The following is a 14,395-nucleotide window of genomic DNA, read 5'->3' on the forward strand; positions in this document are numbered from 1 at the left end:
GCAGCCGAGCCACTCGGATCCGGGCTCGCTGGTGGGTGGCTCGAGCGTCTCCAGACCCGGGGATCCTGTGGTCACTTCGATCTGAAAGGGGCTGGCGGTTTAGGGGACGTAGGTGTACGGCCGGAGCCGTGGTTAAGTTCGTGACACCACCCACAGGATGTGGTGAAGGTGGACACCACCGCTGCAACTATGGGGCACCCGGGGGAGATGTTATGCAGCAAAATGTTAACCCCTCCGTGGGTAGGGATGGTGGCCACGGGACCCATTGGGGGAGTAGTTGGGCGGTGCAGGGAGATGGATGGCCGGAGGGCACTGGTGTACTCACGATTAGAAATACACAAAAGTCTCTGGTAAACCAAGGTGATGGTGATCGGTGCCCGCAGCTGGCTGCAGTCTGGTCCCCCTCCCGGTTGGTGGTCTCTGCCTTTCTCTTGCACCTGTTTGTGATGATGGACTACCTGCGCCTGCAGCATCAGGAGTCCGCTCCCCGGCTTGTAGATGTCGGAAGAGCCCTTTGCCCGCAGACGCTGGCCCGTGAGATCTCTCTGCCGTGGCAGTGGCTTTCTATCCCCCTCGTTGGGCTGTTGTCTTCAGTCGGGACTTTGGGTGGGAAAGGACCTATAGTCCTTGCCGCAATCAGTTAATTAGCTAGCCCCCAGTAGCTTCTGGACCTAGCTTCAGGGTCTGAGTACCCCCCTTTGTGCTCTGGTTTCCAGTCGGTTCCACGGGTCGATACCGGCGGGCCACTACCCTGTCCCGGTCCACCACGGTTCCACCAAGCTGTCTTCCCGGCTCCTGCAAGCAGAGACCTCCATATGCCTCCTAGCCAAAGGTGCCCCGGCTCTTACCCTGGCACCTGTCAGTCTGCTACAGGCCTGTCACACAGGCCTGACCTCCTCGACTGCACTCTCAAACTGCACTTCCTGAACTGACTGTGATTTCCTGCCTCAGGCTCTCTGAACTCCTCGGTGGGCATGCCAACCGCCATGATCCCCCTGGTGTGTCCATCAAGCAATGAGAGAGGTGACTGGGGTTTTAATGCTTTGGCTGCTGACACCTTTTTAGGGGACTGGTGTTATGCGGGGCTCTATCTGTGACTACCTGGCTGCTCCAGGGCGGGACAGATGACTAATAGATAGCTAGGGATATAGATTTTACAGCTAATAATCAAACTGTTTTTCTTAGCTAAATTATGCATTATGAACAGATACGCACCTGTTCACACTATTGGGAGCGCTGCCAGTCTTATTTTGTTATGTAGCGCCCCACGGAGCAGGTAGTTAACCTACTCATTGCCAGGCCGTTGCGGGGCAGGTCAGGCGGTGTCATGGGTGGCCTTGCCTGATTCCATTGCCCCGAGGCGTACAGTCAAAGAAAGGGAAAGTGGGGTGTGGAAACACGGGGCTCAGTGGGTGCTCTTGTCCGCTGGCCCAGCCGCCTTTAGAAAGACAGCATGGCCTACGGCTCATCCCAACTGAACGCACGACCTCCTTAACCGTGGGCGGAACACTACTCAGACAACACAGGGTGAGGGAATCACAATATTAAGACTTTATTAGATCCCCAAAATATTAACGGCACATAACACATAACCAGCAAAACACACAAATGTAACAGGCAACAGAGTCTCACCCTTTCGCTGGCTCACCAGGGATTTAGAATGTCCATGCCTCAGAGGTTCCATGGCTATTTACTCCAATCCAGCAGCACCCCGCTTTTGGCGGGCACCCACCGAGACTGGAATAACGCCAGATTTAGGAAGCTGGCTGAGGTCTGCAAAGTCTGTACCAGGTGACTGAATTGTCCCAACCTGGGTTCCTTCCTTATGTAGTCCTTGGTATCACAGCCGAATCCTTGCATTCAATGCTGAAGTCCATATAGTGTTATAATCCAGGTTATGGCTTGCCAATCGGATCCGCAGGTCCTAGATGGGTAAGCATGTAGCCAAGTGTTCCTCTAGTCGGAGCCAAAGTCCCTAGACCGAGTCCACAAGGTATCCTGGTTCTGATCCTCTAGTCAGCTCCTAAGAGCTTAGACTGGATCATGCAAAATCCATCAACAACTGGTGACTTAAATAAGTTCCTTATTATAGCCATAGCCTTCCCTTTGGATATACTGTGTCCTTTTCGGATTGGTTGTACAAGATTGCTTCTCTTATTGGATGAATTTCAAGCTGCATGGATAATGTTCATTTAAATGATGTGGATAGAAAGACTGAGGATATCTACATGAAATCTGCAAGTCACAGACTAGACAATGGCTACTAAGGTAATTTACATTAGATTGGCAATACACAACTACATTACAATGATTGCTCGGAAGGGTCTGGTCCCAAACAATAGTTTAGCAAACATGAGTTAACACACAGAAGAACAATACGTCTGGCTGAATTTTAGAAACTTTAACCCATGCTAGGCATTGGGTGTCCATGTCAACACATAGCAGTGGGATACTACTCAGCCTGGTTTATCCAGGGGAGCTGGAGAGGACACATAAGCATACCCAGCAGGCTATAGGGGAGGCATTCAGGTTTCGGACACTGCCATGTCCAACCCCACCAGCTCAGCCATGGGACATGGACCAGAGAGGAGTTACGACTGCAGCAGTAAATGGATGCTACAGGATCTGTGCCAGAGGTGAAAGATTGACTACAGGAACGCTGGCACTCGGTCGGACTTGATCCGGAAATTAGTCCGTTGGGATGCCCAGAATGATGCAGAGGACGATGAGGATCCCGCCGATATTGACCTAGAGGATTTAAACTATGTACCACATCATGGATCTAGTGACAATTGGGAATCAACTTGGTCCAAAATGGCCCAAGCCACAGCGTTGTTGGTTGCATTGGGGCCTAAATCCTTAAGAGAAGAGAGGGCTTGTGTTCTGGAATATGTTTATGGGGTTCCAGCTGCCATACTGCTAACACCAGCCGCTCGAGAAGGATGGTCCTGCTGCCCAGCAGAAGCTGCACCAAAACAAAGGACTACAAACAGGGTCTGTGACTTGCCCAATCTACGGCGCTGTAATACATGTGGGCGCCTTGGACATATAGATAAAGATTGTCTCCAAAACCGAGGCCGCATGCTTGGAGCCCATCTGCCAGCTCAGCCGGTCAAGGTCTGTGACATACAGAGCCAGGGACTTCTTTAAGTCACCAGTTGTTGATGGATTTTGCATGATCCAGTCTAAGCTCTTAGGAGCTGACTAGAGGATCAGAACCAGGATACCTTGTGGACTCAGTCTAGGGACTTTGGCTCCGACTAGAGGAACACTTGGCTACATGCTTACCCATCTAGGACCTATATATATAAAAAAAAGACACATAGATCTGATGTGGACTAGGGATTCCAATGTATTGCACACATGGAAACCTGAAAGACATAAAAAGACAAATCAAACAAGAAAATGTGACTCATTTAATAATTTAATAAATAATAATAATAATAATAATAATAATAAATTACTGATTTATTAGGATGGAAGATTCACAGATCTAAGGCCGGCGTCACATGGGACGACCTGTCGTGCGATCGCACGAGCAATCGTACCCGCCCCGTCGTTTGTGCGTCACGGCCAATTAGTTGCTCGTGGCGCACAAAGTCATTAACCCCCTGTCACACGCACTTACCTCCCGGACGACGTCACTGTGGGCGGCGAACATCCTCTTCCTGAAGGTGGAGGGACGTTCGGCGTCACAGCAACGTCACACAGCGGCCGGCCAACAGAAGCGGAGGGGCGGAGATGAGCGGGTCGGAACATCCCACCCACCTCCTTCCTTCCGCATTGCTGGCGGGACGCAGGTAAGCTGTGTTAGTCGTTCCCGGGGTGTCACACGGAGCGATGTGTGCTGCCACGGGAACGATGAACAACCGGTGCACAGAAGGAGGACCGACATTTTGAAAATGAATGACGTGTCAATGAGCAACGATAAGGTGAGTATTTTTGCTCGTTCACAGTCGTTCGTAGCTGTCACATGCTACGATAAGTCTAATGATGCCGGATGTGCGTAACGGAATCTGTGACCCCGACGACATATCACCTGATATATCGTAGTGTGTGACGCCGCCCTAACAGTCATGCAGTTCCGACGACGCTCCTCACTTACAAAGATCAAAGGCTATGAAGCCTCTGAATGAGGCTGTATAGACTTTGAGTAGCAGTGACTCGCTGCTGTCGCTGCTCTCTGCAAGGTCTGGCAACTGTGATCAGTACTGATGTTAGGAACGTCACCACTCATGACTCTGATACCCTGCGACTGTTATAGTCACTGATCACAGTCGCCGGGTATCAGAGTAATGAGTGGTGAGGTTCCTGACATCACCGCTCATTACAGTCACCTGATCTTGAGGAGCATAGTTTGACCCAGGAGTAGCTGCTGTTCAAAACTGATGTTGTCTTGTTCTGAGGCTCCATGGCCTTTGATCTATGCAATCAAGGAACTGCTGGACTATGTCAGACCTGGGAACCTTGCTTTCCAATAAATTGGTGAACGAGGGACAGTCTCTTGTTTCTATTTCTCTATATATATATGTGCTGCCATGTCAAAACCACAATTAACCTGCAGTAATGGGGTTAATCTACCGCTTAAAGGGAAGGTATCACATTTTTTAATTGTTGTATTAAAAATAGTGATTATGAAATCAACTATTTTTAATACAAAATTAAAATCACCGCTTATTTAGTTTTTATTTAATTCTAATTTTACTGAAGGCACAGGAGGCTGCCATGCTGGATTTGCTGTGTGTGTAATGACAGTAACTCACTCCTTTATGGCAGCCCCTGTGCATAGAGAACAGTGGTTGGGATCCGACCCCATTCAGTAACGTTACAGTAGGCGTCTGCTGTGACCTGGACATGGCCCCTGGGCTGTCCAGATCATAGCAGAGGAAGGAGATCAGCGCCATCATTGTGGAGCTCACAGCTATGCTGTTCGCTCCACTTTACCCCTGTCAACCGCCGGGATGTGTGAGTACGGGCCGCCTACTCTCCCCTCCCCCTGCGTTACCATCTCCAATGAAATCCGCTCCCTACGCTCTATCCAACCCTCGCTACTGCTGCCGCCGCCGACAACGTCGCCACTCCCCCCGCCATTACCGTCTCTAATGACACTCCCTCCGCTCTACCCAGCCCCCGCTCTGCCCGCCGCTGCTGTGTGTGTGCTTGTGTGCTTCTGCATGTGAGTGCCGCCGCTGCTACCGTCTCCAAAAACATCCCCCGCTAACCCCCCCTTCCACCGGTCGGCCTTTGCGTGAACCGGTGATACTGTATGAAGGGCTGTGTATCTAATCCTCTCCTGTGTGATACTGTCTGCTGAGCCGTGTAGCTAGTCCTCTCCTGTGTGATACTGTCTGCTGAGCTGTGTATCTAATCCTACCCTGTGTGATACTGTCTGCACAGCTGTGTATCTAATCCTATCCTGTGTGATACTGTCTGCTAAGCTGTGTATCTAATCCTATCCTGTGTGATACTGTCTGTTGAGCCGTGTATCTAATCGTATCCTGTGTGATACTGTATGCTGAGTCGTGTATCTAATCCTATCCTGTGTGATACTGTATGCAGGGCTGTGTAGCTAATCCTATCCTGTGTGATACTGTCTGCTGAGCTGTGTATCTAATCCTATTCTGTGTGATACTGTCTGCTGAGCCGTGTATCTAATCCTATATTGTGTGATACTGTCTGCTGAGCCCTGTATCTAATCATATCCTGTGATACTGTCTGCTGACCTGTGTATCTAATTGTATCCTGTGTGATACTGTCTGCTGAGCCGTGGTATCTAATCTTCTCCTGTGTGATACTGTTTGCTGAGCCGTGTATCTAATCCTCTCCTGTGTGATACTGTCTGCTGAGCCGTGTATCTAATCCTCTCCTGTGTGATACTGTCTGCTGAGCCATGTATCTAATCCTCTCCTGTGTGATACTGTATGCAGGGCTGTGTATCTAATCCTCTCCTGTGTGATACTGTCTGCTGAGCCGTGTAGCTAGTCCTCTCCTGTGTGATACTGTCTGCTGAGCTGTGTATCTAATCCTATCCTGTGTGATACTGTCTGCACAGCTGTGTATCTAATCCTATCCTGTGTGATACTGTCTGCTAAGCTGTGTATCTAATCCTATCCTGTGTGATACTGTCTGTTGAGCCGTGTATCTAATCGTATCCTGTGTGATACTGTATGCTGAGTCGTGTATCTAATCCTATCCTGTGTGATACTGTATGCAGGGCTGTGTAGCTAATCCTATCCTGTGTGATACTGTCTGCTGAGCTGTGTATCTAATCCTATTCTGTGTGATACTGTCTGCTGAGCCGTGTATCTAATCCTATATTGTGTGATACTGTCTTCTGAGCCATGTATCTAATCCTCTCCTGTGTGATACTGTCTGCTGAGCCCTGTATCTAATCATATCCTGTGATACTGTCTGCTGACCTGTGTATCTAATTGTATCCTGTGTGATACTGTCTGCTGAGCTGTGGTATCTAATCTTCTCCTGTGTGATACTGTTTGCTGAGCCGTGTATCTAATCCTCTCCTGTGTGATACTGTCTGCTGAGCCGTGTATCTAATCCTCTCCTGTGTGATACTGTATGCAGGGCTGTGTATCTAATCCTATCGTGTGTGATAATGTCTGCTGAGCTGTGTATATAATCCTCTCCTGTGTGATACTGTCTACGGAGCCGTGTATATAATCCTATCCTGTGTGATACTGTATGCAGGGCTGTGTATCTAATCCTATCCTGTGTGATACTGTCTGCTAAGCTGTGTATTTAATCCTATATTGTGTGATACTGTCTGCTGAGCCTTGTATCTAATCCTCTCCTGTGATACTGTCTGCTGAGCCGTGTATCTAATCATATCCTGTGTGATACTGTCTGTTGAGCCGTGTATATAATCCTATCCTGTGTGATAGTGTATGCAGGGCTGTGTATCTAATCCTATCCTGTGTGATACTGTCTGCTGAGCTGTGTATGTAATCCTATCCTGTGTGATACTGTCTGCTGAGCTGTGTATCTAATCTTATATTGTGTGATACTGTGTGCTGAGCCTTGTATCTAATCCTCTCCTGTGATACTGTCTGCTGAGCTGTGTATCTAATCCTATCCTGTGTGATACTGTCTGCTGAGGCATGTATCTAATCCTCTCCTGTGTGATATTGTCTGCTGAGCCGTGTATCTAATCCTATCCTGTGGGATACTATATGCAGGGCTGTGTATCTAATCTTATCCTGTGTGATACTGTCTACTGAGCTGTGTATCAAATCCTATATTGTGTGATACTGTCTGCTGAGCCGTGTATCTAATCCTATCCTGTGTGATACTGTCTGCACAGCTGTGTATCTAATCCTATCCTGTGTGATATTGTCTGTTGAGCTGTGTATCTAATCCTATCCTGTGTGATACTGTATGCTGAGCCATGTATCTAATCCTATCCTGTGTGATACTGTATGCAGGGCTGTGTATCTAATCCTATCCTGTGTGATAATGTCTGCTGAGCTGTGTATCTAATCCTATCCTGTGTAATACTGTCTGCTGAGCCGTGTATCTAATCCTCTCCTGTGTGATACTGTCTGATGAGTTGTGGTATCTATTCCTATCCTGTGTGATACTGTCTGCTGAGCCGTGTATCTAAGCTACTTCTGTGTGATACTATCTTCTGAGCCGTGTATCTAATCCTCTCCTGTGTGATACTGTCTGCTGAGCCATGTATCTAATCCTCTCCTGTGTGATACTTTCGGCTGAGCCATGTATCTGATCCTCTCCTGTGTGATACTGTCTGCTGAGCCATGTATCTAATCATATCCTGTGTGATACTCCTGTGTGATACTATCTGCTGAGCCGTGTATCCAATCCTCTTCTGTGTGATACTGTCTGCTGAGCCGTGTATCTAATCCTATCCTGTGTGATACTTTCTGCAGGGCTGTGTATCTAATCCTATCCTGTATGATACTGTATGCAGGGCTGTGTATCTAATTTTATCCTGTGTAATACTATCTGCTGAGCTGTGTATCAAATCCTATATTGTGTGATACTGTCTGCTGAGCCGTGTATCTAATCCTATCCTGTGTGATACTTTCTGCAGGGCTGTGTATCTAATCCTATCCTGTGTGATACTGTATGCAGGGCTGTGTATCTAATTTTATCCTGTGTAATACTATCTGCTGAGCCATGTATCTAATCCTATATTGTGTGATACTGTCTGCTGAGCTGTGCATCTAATCCTGTCCTTTGTGATACTGTCTGCTGAGCTCTGTATCTAATCCTGTCCTGTGTGATACTGTCTGCTGAGCCGTGTATCTAATCCTATCCTGTGTGATACTGTCTGCTGAGCCATGTATCTAATCCTATATTGTGTGATACTGTCTGCTGAGCTTTGTATCTAATCCTCTTCTGTGTGATACTGTCTGCTGAGCTGTGTATCTAATCCTCTCCTGTGTGATACTGTCTGCTGAGCCGTGTATGTAATCCTCTCCTGTGTGATACTGTCTGCTGAGCTGTATATCTAATCTTGTCCTGTGTAATACTCCTGCTGTCCTTGGTGACACTTTAGACATTTGTGGTCACCAACAAATTGGCTCTGCATTGTTTCGCTACATTTCATCTTCCCTTATCCTTTGTAAACACCCAGACTGGGAGAGGGGGCTGTGACATCACACACAGGAGAGCAGACTCCGCCCTTTTTACTGCAGCTGTATTGTGAGCTATTTCTAGAGTGGGATTTCTGAAGGATTTCAGTAGCTGCTCCCCCTAGTGTTTAACAAAATATCAAACTTTTTAATTTGTTTTTTTATTTTTTGCTCAATTAAAAAGAAATAATAATATTTAAAGAAAACATTAACACATTATACTTTACATTTTTTCAGTTATTGAATTTTTTTTTTTTTTTACGACATCTTGCCTTTAATAGCGTTTTAAAATTCTTTGACCCCTGCACTGAAAACCTGGCAAACAGGGGGATAGTAAGTTTATTCCCCCAGGAGTTCTCTCACTTATAGTGATGGAGGCGTGGGTGATGCAATTTCAGTCACCGCTCAGTATATAGTGAGCAGTGGCTGTAATCGTGCCCTGGCACTAACTCACAGCAGTCTCTGCATTTCATCAGTACTGAGCCGACTGTCAGTCAGTAATGTGGACATGGAAAGCCACCACTCTCTAAGTACGCAGCAGTGACTTAAATTGCTCTGTCTGCGCCTCTATAACTGAATGACTGAGGATGCCAGGAGGTATAAAGGTAATTTCCTCCCAGCAGCTGGATGACATAGTGTTCCAGCAGAACAATGACACAAAGCAAACATCGAGATTGGTGAATAAATGGTTCAATGACAATGAAGTAGAGATATTGGATTGGGCCCCACAGTCCCCAGACCTCAAACCAAACACTTGTGGGTAGAGTTAAAGAAAAATCTGTATACAGTACATACCTAAAGGTACCGTCACACTAAACAACTTACCAGCGATCCCAACAACGATACAACCTGATAGGGATCGCTGGTAAGTTGCTAGGAGGTTGCTGGTGATAGGTCACACAGTCAGACACTCCAGCGATCCCACCAGCAACCTGACCTGGCAGGGATCGCTGGAGCATCGCTACACGGGTTGCTGGTGAGCTGTCACCAGCAACCAGTGACCAGTCCCCAGCCAGCAGCGACGCACTGAAGCGATGCTGCTCTTGGTAACTAAGGTAAATATCGGGTAACCAACCCGATATTTACCTTGGTTACCAGCGCACGCGTCTATACGTGCAGAGAGCAGGGAGCAGCGCACACCGCTTAGCGCTGGCTCCCTGCTCTCCTAGTTACAGCACACATCGGGTTAATTACCCGATGTGTGCTGTAGCTACACGTGCAGAGAGCAGGGAGCAGCGCACTCTGCTTAGCACTGGCTCCCTGCTCTCCTAGCTACAGTACACATCGGGTTAATTACCCGATGTGTACTCTGCTACACGTGCAAGGAGCAGGAGCTGGCACTGACAGTGAGAGCGGCGGAGGCTGGTAACGAAGGAAAATATCGGGTAACCAAGGACAGGGCTTCTTGGTTACCCGATGTTTACCGTGGTTACCAGTGTCCGCAGAAGTCGGCTCCTGCTGCCTGCACATTTAGTTTTTGCTGTTTCGCTGTCACACACAGCGATCTGTGCTGCACAGGGGGACAGCAACAACTAAAAAATGGTCCAGGCCATTCAGCAACAACCAGCAACCTCACAGCAGGGGCCAGGTTGTTGCTGGATGTCACACACAGCGACATCACTAGCAACATCGCTGCTATGTCACAAAAGTTGTCCATCAGCAGCGATGTTGCTAGCGATGTTGCTTAGTGTGACGGGGCCTTAAGGGAGTCGACCAGTATGCACCAACATAAAGTTAATGTGTAGAAGAGAACTAGGATCAGATATTGGTCGAGACATGCTTGAATATGCTGAAGAGCATGCCCTAAAGAATTCAAGCAGACTTGAAAGCCAAAGGTGGATTTACAAAATACTAACAAAATAATAAAAATTTATATTTTTAGGAGCAAAACAGTAACAATGCAGTGACATGACAAGAATCCGCATAATTAATCATATGCTAAATAGGTGAAAGTTAAATTTATGCATGAGAATGAAATTGTTGTGTGCCTATTTCTCTGATGTGGTAGGTAGAATCCATAGTAGTCTACCAACCCATTACAAGTGCATACTGGCAAATCATGAAGTACAAACATGGCTTACCAATGCAAGAACAGTGAGTAGGGCCTTGTAATTATCTTTGACTACTTAACTGATACTTATATGGCGATGTTCTTAAAAATGTACTAGTTACAGTCATATGAAAAAGTTTGGGCACCCCTATTAATGTTAACCTTTTTTCTTTATAACAATTTGGGTTTTTGCAACAGCTATTTCAGTTTCATATATCTAATAACTGATGGAATGAGTAATATTTCTGGATTGAAATGAGGTTTATTGTACTAACAGAAAATGTGCAATCCGCATTTAAACAAAATTTGACCGGTGCAAAAGTATGGGCACCTCAACATAAAAGTGACATTAATATTTTGTAGATCCTCCTTTTGAAAAAGTAACAGCCTCTGCACCGGTCAAATTTTGTTTAAATGCGTATTGCAAATTTTCTGTTAGTACAATAAACCTCATTTCAATCCAGAAATATTACTGAGTCCATCAGTTATTAGATATATGAAACTGATATAGCTGTTGCAAAAACCCAAATTGTTATAAAGAAAAAAGGTTAACATTAATAGGGGTGCCCAAACTTTTTAATATGACGGTATATATATATGAACCAGGCTCTAAGATCATAATGTTAAAAATTAGCCTAAATCATTCTGTTATTTTTCTTTCTGCAGGTGGAAGAGAAACCAGGATGGATCTATTAGTAGAAAAAAATCCAAGAAAATGCTGGAAATCCTAGCCATGAAGCAAGTTTCTTCAGAGCACTGGGCTCTTCCTGGAGTAAGTTTCTTTGCATTATGCTTATGATTACATTTACATGAAAAATTGACACAAATTTTAGTACACAAGGTATTTTTAAAAAACAATCTAGCCCAATATTGTTCTGGAATATAGAAGTGAGTGTTTTTCATAATACTACCTTGAAAGAGTTACCCTCTGCATGTCTTTTTAACCCCTTCACCCTTGAACCTGTTTTCACTTCCTAACCAGGCCAATTTTTTACATTCTGACTAGAGTTGAGCGCGGTTCGCGGTTCGAGGTTCTCCAGTTTGCGGCTCGAGTGATTTTGGGGGCTGTTCTAGATAGAACTAGAACTCGAGCTTTTTGCTAAAGCTCGATAGTTCTAGATACGTTCGAGAACGGTTCTAGCAGCAAAAAGACCAGCTAATTACTAGCTGGCTTTCCGCTGTAATAGTGTAAGTCACTCTGTGACTCACACTATTATGAAATTTCAGTGCATAGTGTGCGGGAACAGCGGATTCAGATCACTGCTGTATGGATAATGGTGATCGCCATTTTTTTTTTTTCCTTGTCTTCCTTCCCTAAGCGTGCGTGTGTAGTGGGGCGGGCCAGCATGTCAGCCAATCCCAGACACACACACAGCTAAGTGTACTTTTAGCCAGAGAAGCAACGGCATGTGTGATAGGATGTCCATGTCACAAGTCCCTGCATTATAAAAACGATTATCTGCCCGTCCGGACACCATTATCTCTTCTGCGTCCTTGGTGTCAGTCACCGCTGGCGCAGCGCCTATCTCCGATACTGCTGTGTACGCTCTATACACAGCGCTGTACAGAATAGGGATAGCACTTTCTATCAGTCCTTTTAGGGCTAATACCGGCAGGGTCAGAGCCATAGGTGACAGGTCCGTGAAAATAGAGTTTAACAGCTACACAAGATGACAGCGTCTGTGTAGCTAAGGTCAGGGATTTCCTCGCTGCATTTCCCCATTAGGAGGGATAGAAAGGCAGGCTTCCTTTCCTCTACCCAGAGACCCACAACCCTGCCACTGTACCCTCATGCCCTTTGCACACTCAAACTCATTGTTACTAAACCATTATACAAGCAAACACTGAGTGAACTTAGTGGCATCCTAAACGTGGCTGTTGGACTTCTGTATTGTCCCACTAGTGCAAAGATATTTGCAGCACGTCTGCCTGCATTGCACACTCAAACTCATTGTTACTAAGCCATTATACTAGCAAACACTGAGTGAACTTAGTGGCATCCTAAACGTGGCTGTTGGACTTCTGTATTGTCCCACTAGTGCAAAGATATTTGCAGCACGTCTGCCTGCATTGCACACTCAAACTCATTGTTACTAAGCCATTATACTAGCAAACACTGAGTGAACTTAGTGGCATCCTAAACGTGGCTGTTGGACTTCTGTATTGTCCCACTAGTGCAAAGATATTTGCAGCACGTCTGCCTGCATTGCACACTCAAACTCATTGTTACTAAGCCATTATACTAGCAAACACTGAGTGAACTTAGTGGCATCATAAAAGTGGCTGTTGGACTTCTGTATTGTCCCACTAGTGCAAAGATATTTGCAGCACGTCTGCCTGCATTGCACACTTAAACTCATTGTTACTAAGCCATTATACTAGCAAACGCTGAGTGAACTTAGTGGCATCCTAAACGTGGCTGTTGGACTTCTGTATTGTCCCACTAGTGCAAAGATATTTGCAGCACGTCTGCCTGCATTGCACACTAAAACTCATTGTTACTAAGCCATTATACTAGCAAACACTGAGTGAACTTAGTGGCATCCTAAACGTGGCTGTTGGACTTCTGTATTGTCACACTAGTGCAAAGATATTTGCAGCACGTCTGCCTGCATTGCACACTCAAACTCATTGCTACTAAGCCATTATACTAGCAAACACTGAGTGAACTTAGTGGCATACTAAACGTGGCTGTTGGACTTCTGTATTGTCCCACTAGTGCAAAGATATTTGCAGCACGTCTGCCTGCATTGCACACTCAAACTCATTGTTACTAAGCCATTATACTAGCAAACACTGAGTGTACTTAGTGTCATCCTAAACGTGGCTGTTGGCCTTCTGTATTGTCCCACTAGTGCAAAGATATTTGCAGCACGTCTGCCTGCATTGCACACTCAAACTCATTGTTACTAAGCCATTATACTAGCAAACACTGAGTGAACTTAGTGGCATCCTAAACGTAGCTCTTGGACTTCTGTATTGTCCCACTAGTGCAAAGATATTTGCAGCACGTCTGCCTGCATTGCACACTCAAACTCATTGTTACTAAGCCATTATACTAGCAAACACTGAGTGAACTTAGTGACATCCTAAACGTGGCTGTTGGATTTCTGTATTGTCCCACTAGTGCAAAGATATTTGCAGCACGCCTACCTGCATTGCACACTCAAACTCATTGTTACTAAGCCATTATACTAGCAAACACTGAGTGAACTTAATGTCATCCTAAACGTGGCTGTTGGACTTCTGTATTATCCCACTAGTGCAAAGATATTTGCACCACGTCTACATGCATTGCACACTCAAACTAATTGTTACTAAGCCATTATACTAGCAAACACTGAGTGAACTTAGTGGCATCATAAAAGTGTCTGTTGGACTTCTGTATTGTCCCACTAGTGCAAAGATATTTGCAGCACGACTGCCTGCATTGCACACTCAAACTCATTGTTACTAAGCCATTATACTAGCAAACACTGAGTGAACTTAGTGGCATCATAAAAGTGTCTGTTGGACTTCTGTATTGTCCCACTAGTGCAAAGATATTTGCAGCACATCTGCCTGCATTGCACACTCAAACTCATTGTTACTAAGCCATTATACTAGCAAACACTGAGTGAACTTAGTGGCATCATAAAAGTGGCTGTTGGACTTCTGTATTGTCCCACTAGTGCAAAGATATTTGCAGCACGTTTGCCTGCATTGCACACTCTAACTCATTGTTACTAAGCCA

General features: G+C 45.8%; 1 protein-coding gene across 5 annotated transcripts in view; it reads left to right on the top strand.

The window, feature by feature from the left end:
* Positions 1 to 14,395, top strand: part of TRPM2 (transient receptor potential cation channel subfamily M member 2) — a 2,537,250-nt gene that overhangs the window by 1,993,433 nt on the left and 529,422 nt on the right. For all 5 annotated transcript variants that reach the window (XM_075317785.1, XM_075317788.1, XM_075317787.1 and 2 more), the window contains one exon: positions 11,329 to 11,434. In XM_075317785.1, coding sequence (XP_075173900.1) covers positions 11,329 to 11,434 — 106 coding nt within the window. The remainder of the gene's footprint in view (positions 1 to 11,328; positions 11,435 to 14,395) is intronic.

The sequence above is a fragment of the Anomaloglossus baeobatrachus genome, chromosome 7 (genome assembly GCF_048569485.1).
Source record: "Anomaloglossus baeobatrachus isolate aAnoBae1 chromosome 7, aAnoBae1.hap1, whole genome shotgun sequence".
Taxonomy (NCBI): Eukaryota; Metazoa; Chordata; class Amphibia; order Anura; family Aromobatidae; genus Anomaloglossus; species Anomaloglossus baeobatrachus.